General features: G+C 45.8%; 1 protein-coding gene across 1 annotated transcript in view; it reads left to right on the top strand.

Moving 5' to 3' along the window:
• ZNF704 (zinc finger protein 704) overlaps positions 1-24233 on the top strand; it is a 238755-nt gene that overhangs the window by 199471 nt on the left and 15051 nt on the right. Inside the window, exons 5-7 of the mRNA XM_045806067.2 lie at positions 9799-9899; positions 14141-14408; positions 16611-16715. Coding sequence (XP_045662023.1) covers positions 9799-9899; positions 14141-14408; positions 16611-16715 — 474 coding nt within the window. The remainder of the gene's footprint in view (positions 1-9798; positions 9900-14140; positions 14409-16610; positions 16716-24233) is intronic.

A 24233-nucleotide genomic window follows, 5' to 3' on the forward strand; every position in this document is an offset into this window, starting at 1 on the left:
GCCTTTGCCAAGCAGTGTGGGTTCCTCCCACGGCAGGCGGGCTGAGGAAGCATATATAACGCAGCCCAACCCCATCTCTGCAAAGTAGACGCTCTCCTCCCCTCAAGGACCCTGGGGAGGCTTGGATGCATGAACACGCACCCCCCAGCACACACACAGACACGTACACACGTGTGCACATACACACACACCTCAATCGCCATATAACACATACATGAGGCTCTTCAGAATCGCCTCCGAGAAAGCAACTTGGTATTAACCCCAGGCTGCTGTGTGGTCAACTGGGCAGTAAAGGGATGTTCATGTACCTTCTGGAATATAGCTTCAGTTGGACTTATCCCTAGGTATGTTATAGACTATTTCAAAATTCAGCCACGTTTCTACTCTTGGAACTGAAGGTGACCTTCAGCCATCACCTTGTCGCTCCTGTGGACCAGTCTCGGTTCTTTCAGGAAGACAGAAGCTACTCCAATGTATTCTGGGTATGAAACAATTCCAAACCAGGGCTGAGCCTTGCCGTGGGAAGGGCAAGCAGAGAAAAGACGAGGGAAGCCTTGGCCAAAGCTCTGGGCCTATAGCCCCAAAGCAGCTGGTGCCTGAGACCGTCTGCACACTGCCTGCAAAGCGGAAGCAGCTCCGGGAAGGGGCCTCCAGCCCTTGTAGCCTACTGCACCCAAGCTGGGTGACTCTGAAGAGCTTGCTGGAAGCTGCTGAGAAGCCCCCACGGGCCTGTGTGAGATCCCATGGCTCTGCTGCTACCTGCTCAGAGCCTCACTCCTCTGGGGGTTGTTGTCAGTGGTGTAGGAAGCGAACTTATGGAAGACCCCGGCCAACGGTGGCCCCGGCTCCGTCGGACATCCCTGCCTTGTGAGCTTCTTTCGCTTAGAGCTGCGAGGGGCAGCCACGGCGGCAGCACGGACGGGCACGTCCAGACTGGGCCGCTGCCACTCCACCAGCAGCTTTGCTTGCTTTGGCCTCCTGCACGAGCTAGGACCCAGGTGGCAACCCTGGGCGATGTTTATTTAGCTATTTTTTTCCTGTTCTCCTCCTCCCATGGCTTGTGGTTGGGTTTGGTGTTTGTTTTTTTTTTTTTTTAATGTAACAGCAAGTAGTCTGTTTGTAGACAAAGGATTGGTTTTCACTGGATGTCGTTAGGGGACTTGGCCAAGTACTTAATCACCAAGTAAGGGGCCTCCTGGTTTGACAGAAGAACATCCTTCACCTGTGTAGAAAGAAGCCACTTGATTCCATTCAAGTTGAGATCATCCTTTCGGTGTCCTTTTATTCTCCCAAATCATTCAAGCAAGTGTTATAGGGTGGCTTCCATTTTTAAAGAAATAATTTTTTCAAATTACAAATAGGATAATTTTTACATTTGGAGATTAATGTAAAAATAAGGTACCCCTCCCCAGTATTTCCATCTTGCAATAACACATGTTTATTTGCATTACATATCCCCCCCCCAAAAAAAGATATTGTTCATATACTTTCATAACCTACTTTTCTCCTGTATCAATCAAGGTTCTGGCAGGAAGCAGACCGTGTAATCCAGTGGAGTAACTGAAGAGAGTATAATGAAGAAGCTCTTGACAAAGGTGTAGACAGGGTTGGGGGACATCAGAAGAAGGTATCCCGGGAGCTAACAACATTACCACCCGTAAGCCTGAAGAGGCAAAGAAACAGAGGGGTTTCCAGAACCCAGGGGGTCACCAAAACTCTGAAAATACCAGCAGAAGTGTTAGTTTTTGGAGGAGAAATGTAGCCATGGCCCACAGGTGGCCAGGAGACAGAAAGCTGAGGACGTCCATACCCTCTTGCCTTCGGGTCTCTCCTCCTGCCTCCCCACCTCCTATCAGTCCCTCCCATTGGCCAAATCAGCCAGAAACCAGTGGGCAAGCGGTTCCGCTGATGCATAAAGGTGAGCCTCCAGGCACTGAGCTGAGTGGAGAAGGGAGTGGTGGGAACCGGTAGAGACAAAGAGGAAGCAACTCCCTTACTACGCTGGGAACTTGTTTCCTCACGTTGAAGCAGCTTTTCTTACAACGTCATTTTGAAGATTCTTTAATATTCAGTTATATGGAATTAATTGAACCAATCTGCCCATAATTACCTCAGTAACCTTGAGATGATTTCTGATTTCTCGCTATCTAAGAATCAGTGCAATGAGCATCTGTGTACACATGTCTTTGCAGGCATGTCAAATGATTTTCTTGGGGTAGATCCCTAAAAGTTGGATTAGGTCAAAATGATAAGTGTTTTCCAAAGCTTAATCTGTATTGCTCTTAAATTTAGAGATAGCAAATATCTGTGCATGGGTAAATTATAAGGGCAGAGCTCTGGCAGTTTGGGATAAAATGGGATAATAAATGAAAGACCTTATTCAAAGGAAATGCCAAAAAAGAAGAGGTAGAGGAGAGAAAGCCGAGCTTTCCCTCTGTGAAGGAGTTTGGGAGTTCCCGGTCCCCAAGCACAGTTAAAGGTCTTCCCACCATATGTAATTATGTTTCTGAGTCCGCATTTAGCAACCACCTTGCAGATCAGCAGGAACTTTCTCTATACATCTGGAGTGTAATACTGCATAAAGGTCTTCCAGTCGCTTATGCTAATGACCCAAATCATTATAAATTAGACAATCATTTTTCCTGCTGCACATTTTCCACTTTCTTCTGGTAAACTTAGACCTTCCTCAGGTATGTACCCGTGCAGGGTGTGCAAGGCTGGATGGAAAAAGTACTACATGGAGTGAAGAGAAAACCGTCTATAATTCAGTGTTCACCACACCTGCCATGGGCCTACACTGAGAAGTTAATCTACAGCCAGGTCAGATAATCAAGTGGTAGTCATACTAGGAAATCTTGAATTCCACAGAACAACAATCTTTTGACAAACATTCTTTGAAGATTGATTGTTTACTAAGTACATTCCAAAATACTTCAGTAAATTAAGATATCTCAAATATGGCTCATTGCTGTGGACCCCAAAACACAACTTTCCTAAGATTCAACACAACAAATTCTAATTGCTAAGTTATGTTAGGCACAGGAGTAGAGTGTTGGGCAAGAAGTCATGGTTTCTACTCTCAGAGAGTTTCCCATGTTCGAAACTATTTGGCCCATCCCCGGCATGTCTCTTGGAAACCTAACAAAAGAAAAAAGCAAGGAGGAAGCAAAGTTGATCACTTTTCATATCCATTACCTACTTTTCTTTGGGCGACAGATTTCTGTGGAGCCGTTAGCAGGGGCCAAAAAAAGTGAGGGTGTGACTGAGGAGATGATGTTCAAACAATTGCAGTTGGTAGTTGTCCTCATTCCAGGGGACTTAGAGAGGGTATCGGTCGGCTTCACTGTGGATTCTGGGTTTGATAGCCCTGTGTCAGCTCTTTCCTCCTACCTAAGGAAAGGAGTTATACCAATGATATTTATTTTTCTGTAATCAGTACCGAGCTTTACTGCTTATCAACTTAAAAAAACAGATGTTTGACATATTCCTGCAAGGACTAGGAACAGCAATCTTATAAATAATACTTGTTATGGCACAAGAATACCATTGTGATAGCCATTTCCTAAAACTATCAGCAGTTGGAACCTTTAAAAAATTCCTAAGATGTGGAAGGAATTTGGCTCTGTGTGTTGTGAAATACTATTATATTAACTGTCTCATTGGTAGGAGCCATCAAATGACACTGGATAAGTCTTCTAACTTTTTGGGTTCTGGTTTCCCCCCATGAATATGAAAATAGTATCATATGCATCTCCTGGTCCTTTCCCAGTCTCTCAGGCAAACTTTCAGCCTTCTCTGCTCTCCTCAAAGCTCCCACACAGCTCCCCACTCTGCCCTTCGCTTTGCCCTCACTTCCTACCTCACTGAAAAATTAGAAGCATTCAGACAGGCATACTTTTTTTTTTTTTTAATCAGCAAACTAAACTGAATCTATGTCCATCCCTTGGTTTTCTCTTCTTCCAGGACCGAAATGCCCTGAGCCACCTAGGGCAACCCTCCCACCCAGGCTGGAGCGCTGATGCTGAATCATCTTTCTTCTGCAGGGCCTCACCCTGTGGTGTCCCCCTCATGCCCCCCATCTCTACTACACTGTCCAGCTCTTCTTCCTTTGCAACTGTTCCCATCAGTGTGAAAACTCACTTTAGTATCACTCGTCTTTGCAAACTCTCCCTTTACTACTCGCCACCTTTCTTGAAAACGGTGGCACTTACTCTCCAACCCACGGCAGTCTGACTTCCTTCCCCACTACTCTGTGAAACATGCTCTTCTCTGGGCCACCGACAGCCACCACGTATGGCCTCTATGGGACTCTTCCCAGTCCTCGTTCAACGCCGTTGGCCTCATCTTCCTTCTTGAGCGCTTTCTTCTACCTGTGCTGTAATGTCACACTGTCTTGATTTCCTCTCTCTCTCTCTGACTGCTCCTGCTCTTTCTCACTCTCTCTCTGTCACTGTTCCTGCTCTCTGACTGCTCCTGCTCTCTCTCTCTCTCTCACTGCTCCTGCTCTCTGACTGTTCCTGCTCTCTCTTTCTGACTGCTCCTGCTCTCTCTCTCTCTCTGACTGCTCCTGCTGTCTCCCCCTCTCGCTGACTGCTCCTGCTCTCTCTCTGTCACTGTTCCTGCTCTCTGACTGTTCCTGCTCTCTCTTTCTGACTGCTCCTGCTCTCTCTAACTGCTCTCTCTCTCTCTGACTGCTCCTGCTCTCTCTCTCTAACTGCTCTCTCTCTCTGCTCCTCTCTCTCTCTCTCTCTGACTTCTCCTCTCTCTCTTTGACTGTTCCTGCACTCTCTCTCTCTCTGACTTCTCCTGCTCTCTCTTTGACTGTTCCTGCACTCTCTCTCTCTGCTCCTGCTCTGTTTCTGCTCTCTCGCTCACTTACTGCTCCTGCTCTCTCTCTCTCTGACTGTTCCTGCTCGCTCTCTCTCTCTCTCTCTCTCTCTCTGACTGCTCCTGCTCTCTCCAATAGGAAATATCGGATGCTGCAGAGTCCTGGGCCTTCTACTCATCTCTAGTTGCATTTTTCCCTACAGGATCTCATCCAGACCTAAGTTTTCAGCAATCCTTCAGCTCCTGACTCCAAATGTCTATCTCTCACCCTGCCTTTCCCTAAGTTCCAGGCTCATATGTCCAGTGCCCTACTTGCCACCCCTTCCTGATCTATAATAGGTGTCTCTAAGTTAACATATTCAAAACAGAACCACAATCTGCCTAGCTATGGAAGTCATCTTCAATACCATCCCTCGTAACATTCCTCGTTTTCAACCCAAAGCAAGTACTGTTGGATGTGTCTGCTTTCCTCCGTGCTCACCGCCCAGCCTTCTTCCATCTTCTCTGACCTGCAGTAGCATACCACCAGCAAACTTGTTACTCTCTCCCCAAAACAGAGTGATACTTTTTTTAAAGATTTTATTTATTTATTTGACAGAGAGAGACAGCCAGCGAGAGAGGGAACACAAGCAGGGGGAGTGGGAGAGGAAGAAGCAGGCTCCTAGCAAAGAAGCTTGATGTGGGGCTCCATCCCAGAACGCCGGGATCACGCCCTGAGCTGAAGGCAGACGCTGAACGACTGCACCGCCCAGGCGCCCCAGAGAGTGATATTAAAAAAAAAAAAAAAACTAGGGGCGCCTGGGTAGCGCAGTCCTTAAAGCTCAGGCGGCTCAGGGCGTGATCCCGGCGTTTCGAGTCCCACATCGGGCTCCTCCGCTGGGAGCCTGCTTCTTCCTCTCCCACTCCCCCTGCTTGTGTTCCCTCTCTCGCTGGCTGTCTCTATCTCTGTCAAATAAATAAAATCTTTAAAAAAAAAAAACTAAATCATATAATCATACAGTATTACTCTCCTGCTTAAACCCTTTCAATAGCTTCTCTTTTATTTTAGAATCAAGTCCAAATTCCTTCCTTTCACCTCCGAGACCCTCAGGATCTGCTCCTCCCTGCCTGTCTGCCTTATCTCAGATCATTCTCTCTCTCTCTCAGTACCTTCTAAACTCACTCTTCTTTCTGGCCCTCCAATCTGCCAAGCTCTTCTTCCTCTTTCCCCTGGAAAATGCCTGCTCTTAGCATGGCTACCTGCTGCTCCAACCTTTAGGTCCCAGCTCAGAAGTCACCTTCTGGAGGTCTTCCCTGACCTCCGCACCCCCCTCCAGTGACCTTCGCACAGCTGCGGCAGTCACCATGTATTAGCATTTCTGTCTCTGCCCCACTAGCATGTAAGTTCCTGGAGAGCAGCTGGGGGTTTTTTCCCTCTATCCCTGGCACCTGGACTGTTCCTTGCTAAATAGCTGTTTAGTTTAATTAATTGAAGAATACTATCAGCAAAAAGGTTTGGAATGAATCAAAAAGTGTTTTCATCTATCATGACTTTAATTCCAGACAGACATTTGGACTCTCGGGTACATGTCATTGCAGTTTGAGTCATTAATTCCCTTAAGTGGAAGAGATTTTTTTTAATAGTTTAGCTTCATTGTTTGAAAAATGGGTAAAAAGCACTCATCGTGTGAGGGTGTGCTCATTAATATTGTTAAGTCAGCTTGTGCTTTGAATACAAAATACCAAGCGGAGTTCCTTCCTGTGAACCCTTCGGGCCGAGGGGGAGGATCTCAACTCTCCCCCTTTTTTCATCCGACAGCCCGTGTGTTGAGATCAGTAGCCCAAGGAGGTCAGGGAGCCTGAGATTTGAGAACTGCGCCCTTAGAACAAACACAGACTCTTCAGGACTGTGTACTTGAAAGTCTCCGAAGTCTGTGCTCGCTTCTGGGCTCTCTTCACACCCGGCTCGGCTCCAGCTCCGTGCAGCCGCGGCTCCTGTACGGGGCTCTGAACGGCCGGCTGCCGGGCCGAGCGCCCCCCAGCTGCTGCAGACGCCCTGGCGCCGAGGCCGGGGTGGCCCCCTTGCGGCGTCAGGAAGGCCAGCCTCCCAGGCAGAGCCTCTGGGACCCTGCGGGCTACCGGGCTCACGGAGCCCACAGGCAGGGGGGCCCCTCCGGCTGTCGCTGGTCCGCCCTAGCTGACCGCAGCCGTGTGCTGCTGTAAGGTTTCCACCACTCGCCATGCTGAAAGTGGCCGTTCCCCAACACACAGAAACACTGCTCAGTTCTGGAAGTTTCCAAGTGTCTTTTCAATTGAGAAATGCACAAAAATCTTGGGGGGGAGGGGGCTGGATCAGGATACTAATCCCATCAGTAATACCTGAATGAGTCATCTTCTAAATGTGTAAATGATTGTCCCACAGAACAGGGCATATACTGGTGAACCCCACAAGGGCTTGATGGCAGAAATCCTACTGGACTTGTAAACAAAGCTCCACTAATCCCCTCAGTTCAGGGAAGGTGTCACCGCGACTGTTTATTGGTAAGGGTAGGGTTACTGTTGGAACAGCCTATTTCCAAACCTCAGTGTTAAGCTTAACACCATAAAGGCTTATTTATTTCATATGTCACAATCCAGTCAGGTCAGTGGGAGTGGTGAAGGGAGTATCTCTGCTCCACACAGTCCTCCAGGGACCTGGGCCCCTTGCTCGTAAGGCAGGGATTCTTAAACCTGGAGTCCACAGGTCCCCAAAAGGGTGGACAGAATTCAGAGAGTCTGTGAACTTGGAGTGGGAGAAAAGTATATTTTCATCGTCATTAACCTCCTTATCAATTCAGCATCTCCTGTGGTTATGATTGATAGCATCAAACCACCTGTGACTTTACTACCAGTAGATAGCATAGATATTTTCGTATCACATTATAATTTTAGCAGATACCATGAAATATCATTTAGGCTTAACACAACTTTGAAATTATGGTAGTTATTAGTTATATTAATGAACAAGACCTTCTTATTCAATATGTTCAATATGTTAAAGAATACAGAGTACCAAGCATATCACAAAATATTCTTAATATTTCGATAACTGTATTTCAATACACTTGCTCTTCTTTGTATTTCTATGTGTTTTATTTTAAATGTTAAAAAATATTACTTTCCATAGGTTTAATGTGAAACTGCCAAAAGGGTGCATAGCAAACAGAAGATTAAGAACCCCTGATCAAGCAGGTCCCCTGAGTCCTTGAGCGTCCTCGGCATTTAGTCAGCAGCCTGGGATGAAATGGCACTGCCAAGTAGTTGAGGAACAAGTCTTAGAAGGAATATCTGTCACTTCCGCCCACATTCTATTAGTCCGAAGTCAGTCACATGTCCCCACCTGACTGCAAGGGAGGCTGGGAAATGAGGTCTAGCTGTGGGCTCAGGATGAAAAGGAAACAGGGCTCGGTGAGCACACAGATGTGACTGTCACCCGGCCTGTGGGAATAATCAGCAAAGCGCTGGCACCCCAAGGACAAGGGCCCTTTCTGGAGAAAACTAATCTCCTGTCAAATTCATTTCAGGAAGTATAATCATAATAATACCATAACAACTACCATTGGTTGAATAATTAGTCCTGTTGGTGTTGTGCTAAAGGATTCACTTTCCTGACCTCATTTAATCCCATAATAACCCTCTGGGACGGGTACTGTTATTGTTCCTACTTAATAAGTAAGGGAGCGAAGGACTGGAGGAAGTAAGTCCAAAATCAGTGCTCTCAATCACTGTGCTGGACTATTTGGGGAAGACACTGAGACCCTTGAAAAGAAGGTGGCATTGTGTCCTGGTGGAAAGGGCAGTTCCTGGCGCCCAACTCCCTGCATTCCCAGCTTTGCTAGAAGCTGGTTTATTCACTGCACACAATTTACTGAAACTCTCTACGAATCTATAAATGGTGGCAATGATAGTATCTATCTCTGGGATTAAATGAGATAAGCTTTTGCAGTAGCACTTGGCATATGATAAGTGTTCAACTGATGTTAGATACATCATTACCGCCTAAACGACACTGTGACCGCCTTAATGAGAGTGAACTAAATATCTGGGCAACAGTATCCATGAAGGATGCAGAAAAATGCCCGAGGTCACCAAGATCCTCACCAGCTGGGGGGAGAGGGCAGTTCTCTAGAATGGTATGCTGAGTTATAGTCAAGATGATGGGAAGTTGGGGGCCCCTGGGGGGCTCAGTGGGTTAAACATCTACCTTTGGCTCAAGTCATGATCCCAGGGTCCTGGGATCAAGCCCCACATTGGGCTCCCTGCTCAGCAGAGAGTCTGCTTCTCTCTCTCCCTCTGCTCCTCCCCACCCCTGCTCCTGCTCGCTCTCTCTCCTTCTCTCAAATAAATAAATAGAATGTTGAAAAAAATTTTAAAGATAAAAACCCAAATCATGACATTTAAAAAAAAAAAAGGTGATAGGAAGTTGTTACCTTTTTTTTTTTTTTAAGATTTATTTATTGGGGTGCCTGGGTGGCTCAGCACTTAAGCATCTGCCTTTAGGTCAGGTCATGATCCCAGGGTCCTGGGATCGAGCCCCGAATTGGGCTCCCTCCGCGGCAGGAAGCCTGCTTCTCCCTCTCCCACTCCCCTTGCTTGTGTTTCCTCTCTCGCTGTCTCTCTGTCAAATAAATAAATAAATAAAATGTTTTAAAAAAAAGATTTATTTATTTATTTTGGAGGAAGAGAGAGAGTGCAGGATGGAGGGGCAGAGGGAGAAGGAGTGGAAGAGAATGTGAAGCAGAGTCCCCGCTGAGCACCCAGTCCAACTCGTGGCTCGATGCCACAACCATGAGATCATGACCTGAGCCAAAATCAAGTCAGACACTTCAACCGAAGGAGCCAGCCAGGTGCCCAAGTTGTTCCTTTTCTAATGAAGGGGGAGAAAATGTGTGGGGGTTACAGAAAATATTGATGGGTTAGTTTTCATTTTCATGTAACTTTCTCCTGTTACAGAATTCTATGAAGGTGATGTTCAAATGCCTCTGGAAGAACTGCGGGAAGGTGCTGAGCACTGCGGCAGGGATCCAGAAACACATACGGACCATTCATCTGGGGTAAGGCAACGCTCCCTGCAGGGCTTGGTGAGGCCTCCGTGAGCTCAATCTAGAGCTGCACTCAGAAATTACATACACACAAAGTCCGAATGCAGGAATAGAGACTGGGCTTGCTTGGTCTTCCTAATCCCTGCAGAGATGGCCATCAGATCACACAGGCCGATATGGCACAGTGCAAAGAATGTGGATTTACCCTTGCAAAGCCTCCCCAATTTACTTACTAAGTGACCTTAGGCAAGTCACTGCTGTGAGCCTCGGTACTCTCTGAAAATGAGGCTAATAGTAATATCAGCCCAGCAGGGTCACGTGTAAAGGTCAAAAATAAAACATATGTGAGAGTGATTTATAAAATGCAAAACACTAGGGTAGGGTAGGGTCCTTGGACCCCCTGAAATTGTCTGTCAAATTAAATGTGCGTTTTTCCCCCAATGGGGAGTATTCGTGACTTTGAGCCTCAAAAGCATTTATAGTCTACAAAGGCCTTAGGGCCTGTGCCAATCAGCACTGTGGTTTCTACTCTTATGATAGCTGATGACTTGGCTCCATCATTTTCTGTTGCTCAAATGAGCCTTCATTTGTACACTCTATGCTTTTCCTTGTGCTACATAGAAACCTTTCAAAGGAAAGAGAACACAGAGTTTCCAGTAGCAGTGATTAGGGGTCACACCAGAGAGGCAGTGGAGGCTCAGCAGTCTTGTCCTTTAGTCTCTCGGTCTTTCCTGCCCAGACTGAGAAGGACCTTGGGAGGCCGTACGTCATAACCAGTGTGTATAAGGCAAATCCAAACACATGACCAAGTCCCCAAATGCTTGGACAAAGGAGTCCTTTCAACAAGATGAGTGTTGAGAAATAAACACTACAGTCCCCCTGCCCAGCAAGGGACAAATTTAGGAAATGCATCATCCATAAAAAAGTGGTATAAGAAGAAAATAAAAATGGGTTCTAAGGTGACTCTGCTGGTCTGTGCAGGTGGGCTCCTTCAAGGACTGTGCCGAGCAGCAGGATCTAGCCCACCTACCTGTAGTGCTGAGGTTTGGGGACACAGCCAGACCCTTCCAGAGTACAGCACACAGAAGGTTCCGGAGCGCCGCGGGTGCGGTGCAGCAAGACCGGGCTTCTGCTCCCCTCCCCAGAGGGGCTGTCTACCTTCACCCTCCAAGAAATACCGCACCGAAACACTGCAGGGCAGAACGGCCTCGCGCCTGCTCCTGAGGCCTCCAGGGAAGGAAATCCTGCAGGGTCCCCCTAAACCTCACGGTCAGGACGACTCATAATGTAACTAGCTCAGAGTTATTTAAAGGTTTAGAAAAAAAAACTTCCCGAAGCTATAATCGGGAGCGAGGGTGTTTGTTTTAAAGTCCATCTGCCCAGAAAGCTGAATGCTATTCGGTACCTCGACGCACACGCCGCATGTATGTATTTATAGACCGTAAGTGGCATCTCACGATTTTTCTGAGCTCCCGGGCTGCTCTCATGGTGGGTGAAATTCAAAATGCAGCCACTACTATTTGCTTCCCTAGGATTCCCTTTTTACACTGTGCTCCTAAAATTGCCTCGGTGAATTAAGATTCACAGCCCTGCCAGCTACTGCCCAGGGCTGGGCCTGGGTTAGCAGAACTCCGAGGCCAGTCCGCGTGTGTATGAAGCCTGAGGCCTGAGCTCTCTGCCGGACTGGGAGAGGGAAATCGCCTTTGCTTTAATCCATGCGCTCAGTTATGCGATGTAGGATGATGGAACATTTGTAATGAATGTTGGCTGGTGGGGAGAGAAGGGGAGCATACCAAAGCCTCCCCCCAAAAATATATATCGCATCTGATATGGGTGCAGTGCCCAGCAAGAGTATACAAAATATGCCGTTTTTCTCTTAACTATCACCCCGCTCTTGTACAGCGGGGGCTGATCCTGATTTATCCCCGTGCGGGACACACAATTTCCCCTAGGCCTGTGTGTCTATTAGTAGAACTCAGCGGCCGGTAGCAACTCGGCCTGCCCTTTACTGGAAAGGAAGTGGGGACAGGAATAGAACAGGCGCACATTCTTGGGCCCACTCTCTGGGGTCTTTAATGGTATGCTTGTCAGAAAGCCAAGCCCTGCCAGACCTGGTACAGTCCAGAGACACCTCCCCAGACGCCTGGGCCTGAGAGCTCTCAGGGGAAATGGGACAAGGCTGGGAGAAGTCGCGGATTTGACCAGACAGAAAGGCCGAGGAGAGGGGGAGATTTTTATGTTAGGTTCTATATAGGGCTTGGAAGTGGCGGGGGGGGGGGGGTGTCTTATTCCAAGTGAGTGATCTGCTACTGCTGGATATGGTCATGAAATTTGGGGATACCCCATGGAAGGAGATGTACAGACGCTGTCCTATAAAACCAGGTTGCTAGACGTGCACCCCTTCTCTAGAAATTAACAAATCGAATAAATCTTTCCTAAGGTGATAGACAGCGGCCCCTGGGTAGCTCAGTCGGTTAAACATCAGCCTTTGGCTCGGGTCATGATCCCAGGGTCCTGGGATCAAGTCCCACGTCGGGCTCCCTGCCCAGCAGAGAGTCTGCTTCTCCCTCTGCCACCCTTCTCGTGTTCTCTCTCTCTCTCTCTCAAATAACTCTCTCTCCCTCAAATAAATAAATAAAATCTTAGGAACAAAATAAAAGAAAGTCATTTGACTAAAATTAAAAAAATTTTTTTTAAATAAAGTGATGGACAGTTTTTAAATTTTACTCAAAACTTTCTGTGGAGAAGTACAATTGCCCATGTCTCAGGGAGAACTTTGAAGGCACCAAGAAGATATTTCTCTGGGTGATAGTAAAAATTGAGGTCTTCTAACTTCAACTTTATTTTAATTCAGTGAACACTTAGTGCTTACAATGTGTGAGGCACACTTCTACACCCCGTATATTTATTTGCTTAATCCTCACAATAAGCAGGCGCTGTGATTATCCCCATTTTGTCAGTGACGAGCCCACGGCACTGGGCCACGGAGGCTGCCACAGTCACACACACAGCTGAAGGGTGTCAGATTTGAACCCGGGAAATCTGACTCCGGGATGGATGCTCATAATCACTGTGCTACAAGGACCTCAGCTCCATGCGTTCAACATTTAATAGGCACCTACTGTGTGCCAGGCACATTGATATGTGTGGAGTGACACAGAACGAACAAGACAGCCTAGAGAATCACAGTCTTGTGACGAGGATTTTAAAAAAATTACAGAAATGTGCCAAATAATTAAGTAAAGTGAATTAAATAGAATGAATACACTTGAAAGGGAGCACAGAGGGTCTAGCAGGGAGGAGTTATATCGTGACTCCTAACCTTCACAATACATCCCAAATTTGACTTCTGGTCACTTCCCTCGCCAGCCCCCCTCGCCCAGACATCTGGGTGATCAATGACAACAGCCTCCTTGCCGGCCTCCCACTCTGACTCTTGCCCTCTGTCCTCTCTTCTCCAGACACTAGCGACAGTGATCCTTCTAACAGGTACCTCAGATGTCTCCTCACAAGCCCCCTGGCTTCCATCACACTGAGAATAACATGCAGGGCCATTCTGTGGACTACAGAGCCCTGCGCCATCTTGCCTCTGTCTCTGTTCACTCCACCTGGGGCCCTGGGCACCAGCCACGGGCCTCTCTGCCCTTCGTGGAAAACACCGACCCTGCCCACCCCAGAGCTGCGTGCTGTTCTTCACGGCGTGAGCTTCCCACGCATCCTGGTGCGGGTTTTTCCCTCACATCACTCAAGCCCCTGCTCAAATGTCACCTCTTCAGAAAGACTTCCTAGGAACACTCTCTTTAAAATAAATGCCTTCCCTTCATCAATTACCCTGGTAAAGGACACTAAATCTGCTTAATTTCTCTCTCTGGGATTTATCACTACCTGATATATGAAATATGCATTTCTATATGGGTTTCTTATCTGTCCCCCCCACTAGAATGTAAGTTCCATCAGGTCATGGTCTGTGCTTTGTTCACCATGGTATCAGGAGACCCTAAAAAGTGCCTGGACATCATAGATTCTCAATAAATTGTTGAGTCATTGATTCATTGGATAAATCGTTTTAAGAGGTCAAGGAAGGCTTCGCTGGATGTGGACAGCTGAGTTGAGTGTTGCAGGATAAGTCAGAGTTTCCCAGACAGATGAGATGGAGGAAAAGCATTTCCAGACAGAAGAAATGGCGAGTGCAAGATTTCGGGGCAAGAAAGCGCACTGCGTTCGCGTAATCGTTTTGCCCTCTTTTGCCCTAGGCGTGTTGGGGACTCCGACTACAGTGATGGAGAAGAGGACTTTTACTACACTGAGATCAAGCTCAACACAGACTCAGTGGCAGATGGACTGAGCAGCCTGGCCCCAGTGTCACCGTCTCAGTCCCTGGCTTCACCTCCTACTTTCCCCATCCCAGATTCAAGCCGAACAGAGACTGCTTGTGCCAAAACTGAGACTAAACTGATGACACCCTTGAGCCGCTCAGCTCCCACCACGCTCTACCTCGTGCACACCGACCATGCTTACCAGGTGACTGGCGAAGGACCATGAGAGTAGTCACTTTGACCCCTGACAAAAGCAGCAGCATTCTGCCGTGCGAGGAAAGGGTAACCCGGTGGAAAAACAGCAGCACACGAGTAGCCTGTTAGCTGAGTTCGTTTTCCTTTTTCTCCTTTTAAAGCCCAGATCTCACACAGATAGGACCTCTGGGCTCCTGGATTCCCTGATATTGACTGAAGATCCAATCCCGTAGAGGTTGTCATGGGATTAAAATCCTTCATATTGTAAAAATCTCAGGAGGGTGCTTGGCACCCTTATCTGTTAAATAAGAAGTAAAATAAATGAAAATGTGAGCACTGAAAATCTTTGACACAATGACATAATCACCCTGCGCCCCAAATCGGGGGTTTCATGCCCTGCCTTCTGAACTGGTAACTAACGCTCACAGCTCAGAGCAGCGAGTATCAGTCTTCCCCAGACCAACAGCTCAGCATCACCGGGGAACTTGTTAGAAATGTAAATTCTTGGCACTGCCCCAGACCTGCTGTCTGTCCTGTAACGGACCCTCTGGGGGGGGGTCCGCTTCACTGGAAAGTCTGATAAGACCTTACAGACAAACCCTGCAAAGCTCCTTTGTCCCCCAACAATTATTAACTCTTTTAAATGTTGATTTGTTTTAATGATATTTCAAAACATTCAAATTTTAAGAAAACATTTTTTTCCAAAATTCTCAACTACTCTGTGCAACTTTTTAAAAAAAAATCTCCTGTCCATATCTGTAACTGTGTTCTCCCAACCTGGTTTTATAAACACATTTCACATAACTGAATAGTTTCTGGTTACACCGAAGCACCAAAGTGTTTAAATCTTATTGTTAGGTATCTACTCTTTAGTCTCTCCAGTTTTTTCCACTATCATTACTAACTCTACTACGAACACCTCTGTGCCGGGAGCTTTTTTTTCCCCTTTGAATTCCCAGAAGAGTAATTATTGAGTCAGAGGATATAACATGAAAAGCTTATGGCTCTTGCTGTGTATTGCCACAATATTTTCTGGTGATGCCAGTTATAAAAACACTGTCACTAGCAGCTATATCTATAATTAGATGTAGAAACCTGTGGAAGAAGCATCCAGCCACTGATTGAGTGGACTTACGCTCAAGAGCCATGCAATAGAGCTAATTATTAAATTAGTTGATGAGATAAATTTCATTCCTGACTCTTGTTATGTTGGTCAAAAAGAATAATTAATTTCTTTGTTCTTGTTTGTCAGTGTTGCGTTTAGAAACACTGGTTTGAAATCATGGGTGTGAACCAATTTCAGCTGTGTTGTTCATCTGTACGAGAGTTGGAACACGCAGTAGGTGACCTAAAATGTCCTTCCCAAGCCATGTATTCATAATATTGCCATTGTTCTATTTATAGACATTATAAATGTTCAGCATCAAAAATGTTAAAAACACAAGCAAATGAAGAAAATTCATCCCCTAATCCCAACAAGAAGAAGCCCCTCAGTTAATATTTTTTGCATGTCCTCAAGACTTTGTTCTATGTATGTATACTCTTTTTTTTTAAAGGGAATTTATTGTAGTACTGTTTTTCTTGTGCTTTGTTTTTGCCACTTAATATATCATGAACATTTTCCCATGCCAATGAGTATTCTTTAAGAACATCAGGCTCTGTGGATATATCATGATTTATTTACCCTCTTCCCTATTATTGGACATTTGCATTTCCAGTTTTTTGTACCTAATACATAGTTCTGCAATGAACATCCTCGTATCCATTTCCTTACAATGAATTCTGGAAGTACTATAGCTAATATACAAAATACTAAGAATTTTGATACATATTGCCAAATTGCCCTCCCCAAATGTTGTACCAATTTACCCACCTGTCATCCCTGTATGATTGTTTCTTTCCCAATTTGGTAGTGAAGCATTGTGTTTTACACACAAGTATGTCCTAAAATAGGTATATTTATGTATAATAAAATTTCTTTTCAGAAACCATCAAAAACCTTCTGCTTTTATTCCATAGATAGCTTGCTGAGATGCATAAAAAGTTTATTTCTAGCTATTCTCTTGGACTATGTTTAATCTCCTCCTGTTGGATGGGCTAAGTTATTAAACCAGCTGAAACCACTTTCAGGGCCCTACTTAGGCAACGATAGCTTAGGACTACGAGGAGAAATGGTGTTTCATAACAACGTTCTCTGTTTTCTGTGGAACAGGCCACGCCCCCCGTGACCATTCCAGGATCGGCCAAGTTCACCCCCAACGGCAGCAGCTTCAGCATTTCTTGGCAGTCGCCTCCGGTTACCTTCACGGGCATTCCAGTAAGTAGAAAAACAAAAAGCCAGAATCTGGTTAACGCTGAACATAAATTTAGAGAACAAATTATAAAAACATGCAAGAAAAAGACAAAACTCAGAATGCCAGAAGTACTCTATTCCTGAGTGATACTTGTAAGCTCCCAGCACGTACCTCACAGTCCAGCCCAGCCCAGTCCAGCTTGTCTGTGGAAAAAGTCGCTATGACTGGCATTTGAGAAAACTAGGAGAGTTGCAGCCGCTGATAAACAACTTGTTAGAAATGTGTCAAGATTTTCTGTGTCGGTGGTGTATTTCTGTGTTTCCAAAAGGCTTTATAGAGTTAATAGCTGAACTCAGACGCTGAACATAAGAGAAAAAGACCCTGTACATAAATGATATTTATCATTTTGAGTAACTTTATAAAATTTATGCTTTGAAATTATTGTTTGTGGGTATGTCATTTTGAAAGGTTAAAAAAAACACATAAATTGAAATCATTTTTTTTTCTTCCAAAGCTGATAGGTACTCAGAAAATAAGGGTGCTGAACTATGCAATCAGGTTTAAGTGGTACATAAGAATTGATTTGACATAGTAAATGATTGCTGTCTGATACATTGCCATGAATTAACTTGATTCCTAACCATTCATTTAAAAATATATTGGGTCTTTTGTAGCTTATCACAGAATATCCACAGACCTACATACTGTTGATGCCCACAGTGGTTTATAACTCCTGATAAGGTCCACAGAGTGGCTTATGATAACAGACACTAACCTTATTTTCTCCTCTCCACCCTTCTCCACAAGGACCTCACAAAAGCTTCTTATTGTCAACCCCTGGCAACTTCCAGAGGTTTCCAGAAAATACTAAGGCCTCCTACAGTGCTGATAAAAATGAAAGGGGCTCAATCAATTATGCGGTGCTCTGACGATGAATATTTATTCAATCCCCTAGGAGAATAGCCAACAATAAAAAAGCATCCCGCTGGCAGCGATTTGGGAATTTGTAGCTTCCAGAAAATACTCCTGGAATTTGATTTTTAAATAATCGAGGATCTGGAGTAATTATGAAAGTCACCTGCTTCATCAAATAGTAGTAACGGCTGGCCACCTGGAAAGAGCGAGAATGCAAGGAGGGATCTTGTTAGTAGACATTAGAAGACAGCACGTAGGTAACAGTTTTGCTTTCTGGCAAGAACAATGATCAACTGAGGAGGGTGTGCGAGGTTAACCATCAGTCCTTTGGGGGACTTTCATTTATTTATTTATTTGGGTAGACATAAAAAGACCTGGAGTGGCTCTCATTATCATATTTGAGGCCACCCCTCTAACCTAGAAAGGCAGCTACAATTACAGAGTTCTAGAGACCCACTATTCTGAATCCTGGTAATTCCTGTCTTTGATTCGAGCATGTTCAAGAGCATACACCGTCTTGCTCAGCTGGGTGCAAACAAGCGTAGCGTGTGGCTGGAACAGCCCAGTTCAGACTCCTTTTCAGATGACCTCTGTGACCCACCAAAATGGAATTTCCTTCCCTTTGCTTTATTCACTAAATCATCTCCTTCTGAAGTGCAGAGAAATCACTGAGCGGTGTACGACTAGCTACGTGTCCTCTGAAGTTCCTAAATGTTTTACCCAGTAAGATGCCAACCAGGATACCTTCTGTGGTTTGTTTTCCAGCAGCAAGATTTTTTTTTTAAAGATCTTATTTATTCATTTGACAGAGAGAGAGACAGCCAGCGAGAGAGGGAACACAAGCAGGGGGAGTGGGAGAGGAAGAAGCAGGCTTCCAGGGGAGGAGCCTGATGTGGGGCTCGATCCCAGAACTCCGGGATCACGCCCCGAGCTGAAGGCAGACACTTAACGACTGAGCCACCCAGGCGCCCCTCCAGCAGCAAGATTTTAACACTCTTCTCTGCTGTGGACACTGTGTGTATCTCTACCCTCATCTCAATGCCCTAGGTTGTTCGAAGTCCCTAATTTCATTGGTTACCAGGGACAGTCCAGACCAGAGCTTTGACAGAAAGTGGACAGAGTGGCTGGGCTAACTAGGTATCCCACTGAAATCCTACTTCCGCTTCTAATGTAATCTTTCACCCTGGAATTCTCAATCTATCTGGTTGTGTCATGTTTCAACCAACACTTTAGACTCTTTTAGCAGCCATTTCTATTTCAAACTAAAGAGAAGGGGAGGAGCTGCTATTTTCCCAGGCTTTGTTTTACCCTAGAGAGAAGGCTCACTATGAAAAATGTTCTTTATGTTGCTATAATGTCTATCAGGGGTTACTGTTTGCCTCCTTCTAGTGGGGGCTGGATCTTACAATGCCACACCACAGAAGCATAGGACTGGTACGCGTCCATGGACTGGGTGCCAGTGACTGTCCCCGAGTTCTCCAAGAATGCTGTCCCCACCGCTAGGAGACGGGGAGCCAGGTGGAATCTAAGAGCATATGAGTGCCTACCTTCTAAATTAGTGTAATAGGGTTTTCAGACAGAAGCTCTAAACATTTTAAATTATAATGAATTAGTATTAGTGATGGCCTCAGCTGTATCCAAATGGAAGAACAAAGCAGATTCCATTTTATAAAATGTTCTTTAAAGAACACGTTTCTCTTTGTACTCCAAAACAAATATCCCGAGCTTGTCAGCCCCGTTTAAGGTTTGCTTTTTTTCCCCACATCTTGGAGACCTGGTATTGAGAAGGGGATGCTTTTATATGCTTCCTAGAGAATAGAAATAATCTCCTTCTGAGAAATCCCAAGGTTTGCAGGATTTTATTTATTCATTTGCCTACACAAGATTTCCTGAACATCAGGCTTTAATAAGTTCCCTGGGTAAGACATCTTCCCAGAGGTGTGGACTGGAGAAGGCTGTTCTGCATAACTCCAGATGTAACTGGAGGTGCAGTCTTTTCTAGCCAAAGGCTGTAGACATAAGGGTAGGGAGAAAACCCTCATTAATTACAGTGTTCTTTGAGCTCTTTTTCCCGAATGGCCACACCTTTTCTTCTAATTATCTACATTCTTTTCTCTGTCTTTTCATGACAGAAAGCTGAGAGTTCTTGACCCCATATGAGTCTGCTCAATACTGCCATACCATAATACCATAGACTGGATCACTTTAAACCACCAAAATGTATTTTCTCACCATTCTGGAGGCTGGAAGTCCCAGATCAAGGTGGTAGCTAGTTCAGTTCCTGGTGAACTGTAGACGGTGGCTTGTAGAGGGCCACCTTCTCACTGTGTCCTTTATGGCCTTTTCTGTTGGTGGAGGCAAGGGAAGGGGTGGGGGTGGGGTGAAGAGACAGCCCTTGGGTATCTCTTCTTATAAGGACACTAATCCTATTGGATCAGGGTCCCAGCCTTTTGGCGTCATTTATCCTTAATTACTTTCTTAAAGGCCCCATATCCAAATATAACCACACTAAGGATGAGAGCTTCAATATATGAACTGGGGGGGACACAAACATGCAGTCTATAACAAGCCCACACAACCAAGAACGAATCAACCTGTGATCCAAGGGCCTGGAGGGTGTCATGCTGGGGCGAGGGTCTCCAAACCTAAAATAGTAGTGCCTAATTATCAGACATTTAGCTGGGTTTTTTTGTTTTTTTGTTTTTAACACCGTGAGGAAGGATTCAGAATAGTATGTTATAATAGGTTACAACCAAGACAAGGATCTGGTTTTTTCCACTTGAGAGATAGAAAATCGCAAAATTTCCCCAACATATCTACAGATGGACACAACATTCTTATGATGGCTCTGTGTAAGGCTCAGATGCAAATCCTCCCTCTGGCATTTACAAACTGTGACCTCTTGCCAGTCACATGACCTCTCTTGAGCAACGCCCTCAACTGTAAACCACCCCCATGGAGTTGTACTGTTGAGCGCAGTGCCTGGCTCTGGCTGACATTATGGAACATGCACTCACTAGTCTTGCAGCCTCTGATGTGTCTCATTGCTGTAATACAGGGGCCAGAAGCGTATTCTCCCTATTTGGGATTGACTGATATAACCCATATCTACCCAACATGGGGGAGAAATGAGCCATGATTTTTGCAGACTAAAGTTCTTTAAACTCTTCTGAGGTCACACCTAATCGGCAGAAAGTGAGAGGCGTACAGAGGCCTGTGTGCTCCCCAAGCTGCGTGTGAAACTCCATCACTGTGTGAGCCAGGAATCGCTCTCATGAAGCCCGGAAGGACCCAACACCCCCACCCCGGTTTAGACCTGTGGGGGCTGCCCCATGACCTCCACCAAAGCCCCTGTAAAGAGCTGAGTCCTTAAGGACTGAAGAAAAACTGTTCTCTGGAAAAAATAAAATGGAGATTATACTTTTAGAAAAGATTATTATTGGGGTGCCTGGGTGGCTCAGATGGTTAAGTCTTTTCCTGCAGCTCAGGTCATGATCCCAGAGTCCTCGGATGGAGTCCCACATCCGGTGCCCTGCTCCAGGCGCCCTGCTCGGAGGGGAACCTGCTTCTCCCTCTCCTCCTCCTGCTCCCCCTACTTGTGCTCTCTCACTCTCTCTGTCAAATGAATGAATAAAATCTTTAAAAATTATTATTTATTTTTTTTATTTAGGAAAAATATAGTACTCTCCGAGTATATTATATACTTTATAAAACAGGCCCCCAAATAAACTTAGAAACAGTTAAGATATAAAACTAATAAAGATTTTTTTAAAAATGAAGATTGAAATGTGGAGACCCCTGGGAGAGAGAGCCCACATCCTGCGGCGCAGGGATTTATTTTAGAGCGCACCTTATTGCCATCAGCTCCGTGGCAGGGTGGAGGAGGCAAAGAGCAGCGCCTTGACGTCCTTCAGAACTAGTTCCAAGGTGGGCTGCTACAGACAGCCTGTGTTCGAGTATGGGCCCCACCACTTACCGGACCGGCAACGGACTGAACGTCTCCACTCCCTTACCGAGGACGGGGACAGGATGGCAACACTACTTATCCTAGGGTCGCAGTGAAGATGAAAGCAGATAGCGCTCAAAGGCACTTGGTCTAACAAGCCCTCGGTAAATCACTACCCCCGCTACTCAGAACGCCAGGATGCTCTGCCGGCCACCTCCCGGCTCGACGTCTAAATGATCTTATCTACAAAACGCAGATAACAGCACTGCACTGGCAGGGGTTTTGTGAGGGTTAAAAGAAATGATACATAAACTAGGAGCCGGCCTCTCGCATTTGAGAGCACTAAATAAATGTCCGTTCCTACGCCAGCTACCCCCTCCCTACCCCACCCTCCGCCCCCGCTAGAATAAAAAGCTTTAAGCCATGATTGGCTTGCTATAAAGTCTCCAGGAAAGCTCACAAGTTAGGTCCTGTTGGTCCTCACACGGAACCGAGCCACAGCCAATGTGTGAAGCGGGTCCTGGCTTCTGCTGTGTTGCGCCCCATAAAACCCAGGTCTGGGGTGGAGTGGGAGGGGCTGCTGCCGGATAGGACTAAACACGCAGGCCCTGAACTCCCCAGTTAAGAGAGCCATTAGCAGGAATAAAGACTGTAGTCAGGGGTTATTCCTCCATAGTCCTTAAACGGTGTTTTTTTGGAATTTTCAAAAGCCTGGTCCTCACTCCGTCCTCAAACCAGCCACATCACCAGTTTTCCCATTTCCGCAAGTGGCACCACCCTCCCTCCAGCTGCTTGGGCCAGAAGCTAGGATTCACCCTTGGCTCCTCTTGATTCACCCCTGATTGTTCTAAAGATTTGTCTTCGTTTTTTCCCATCCTTCAGCGGGTCCCAGACTCTGCATGATTCTGCCCTGAATCCAGCCCCTTCTTACCACCGATGCCCCGCAAATAGTGCAAAAGCCTCGTAACTAGACTGCAGGGCTCCTCTCCAGACTGTCTCCAATTCATTCTTGAAGCAACAAAAGAGTTGGGTTTTTTTTGTTTTTTTTTTTTTTTTAGATTTTATTTATTTATTTGACAGAGAGAGAGACAGCCGGCGAGGGAGGGAACACAAACAGGGGGAGTGGGAGAGGAAGAAGCAGGCTCCCAGCGGAGGAGCCCAATGTGGGGCTCGATCCCAGAACGCCGGGATCACGCCCTGAGCCGAAGGCAGACGCTCAACGACTAAGCCACCCAGGCGCCCCGAAAAGGGATCTTTTTAAGGCATTAATCAAATGTCTCGCTTTCTAAAATTCTCCAGTGGCTTCCCCAGAACTTAGAGCAACATTCAATTCGAACTCTTCAATCACAGCCAGGAGGCATGACCTCTACCACTTCCTGTCCATCTACTCCCAGCCTCCACCCCTTGTCTTCTGGCCCCATTGGCACTCTGCACCTAGGAGCCTCTGTCATTGATCCCCCTTTCTCCAGAGTGCACGAAAGATAAAAGGCAACCCCTCGGGGGGCCTTCTCTCACTGCCCTAAATAAGTAAATGTCCTCTCCCTTAATGAGGCCTTGCCTATCGACCTATTTTATTTTCTTCAGGCAGTTCTCACTAAAATGATCTTGCTTGTTTGTATTTATGTATTATGTCTCCCCAGTAGAATATATGCTCCATGAGGGCAGAGACTTGGCATTGTTCACAGCTATGTACCCACATTCTAGAAGGGTGTCTGGTGCATAGAAAGAACTTCATTAATATTTGTTGAATGAAGAGCACCCTGTCATCTCATATCACTTCACATAAAATGGGTGTGGCACTTTTGCACAATTTAGAACCTTTCACATTATCAACCAGCTGATGGAAGTTGGGTCACTGTCATGTCAACTAAACTCTCCTAGTTCTCTCACTAAATAAGACAGTATTCTTGGGATTCTATGAATTCTGTAATAATTTTTAGATTTTTTTAATTGTCTCAACCACTTAAAACAATCCATATAAGTGCATTCTAGATCACCACAGTGGCTGTGAACACCTGAAGCATTCCCTCCCTCTGGTTTGCTGTAATGCACCCTGGTCAAGGGTGGGATGCAGGGTAGGTGTAGGATGGGACGGGATGGGGGCGCCTGGGTGGCTCAGTTGTTAACCGTCTGCCTTCAGCTCAGGACGTGATCCCGGAGTCCTGGGATCAAGCCCCACATCGGGCTCCTCCGCTGGGAGCCTGCTTCTTCCTCTCCCACTCCGCCTGCTTGTGTTCCCTCTCTCACTGGCTGTCTCTGTCAAATAAATAAATAAAATCTTAAAAAAAAAAAAAAGGAGGAGAGGGGATGGAGATTCTGCTCCTGGAAAGACCTACATATCTATCCACATCAAATGCATATACTGAACCCCAAAGCTTTAATTAAAAAAAAAAAAATATGTATGTTAACTTACCTCTTCTGACCCTTGCTCTTACCCAGCTTTAGCAAAAAAGTAAAGACCAATGGTACAGAATAATTCAGAATCAGGGCAACAACAGTTTAAAATGTTAGGTTTTTACTTACCTGTTTAATTTCTTAAATCAACATCTAAGAAGATAACGCTGATGTATATTCCTTTGAATTGAAAGAAAATATAAAGTGCTAGTACCCGTACTAGAGAAATTCAGTAATCTAAGTATGCTTTAGGAACGTTCCCATGACTGTTCATTGGTCATGGTAC

This window comes from Ursus americanus, chromosome 9 (genome assembly GCF_024610735.1).
Source record: "Ursus americanus isolate L20-20 chromosome 9, mUrsAme1.1.p, whole genome shotgun sequence".
In the NCBI taxonomy this organism is placed as follows: Eukaryota; Metazoa; Chordata; class Mammalia; order Carnivora; family Ursidae; genus Ursus; species Ursus americanus.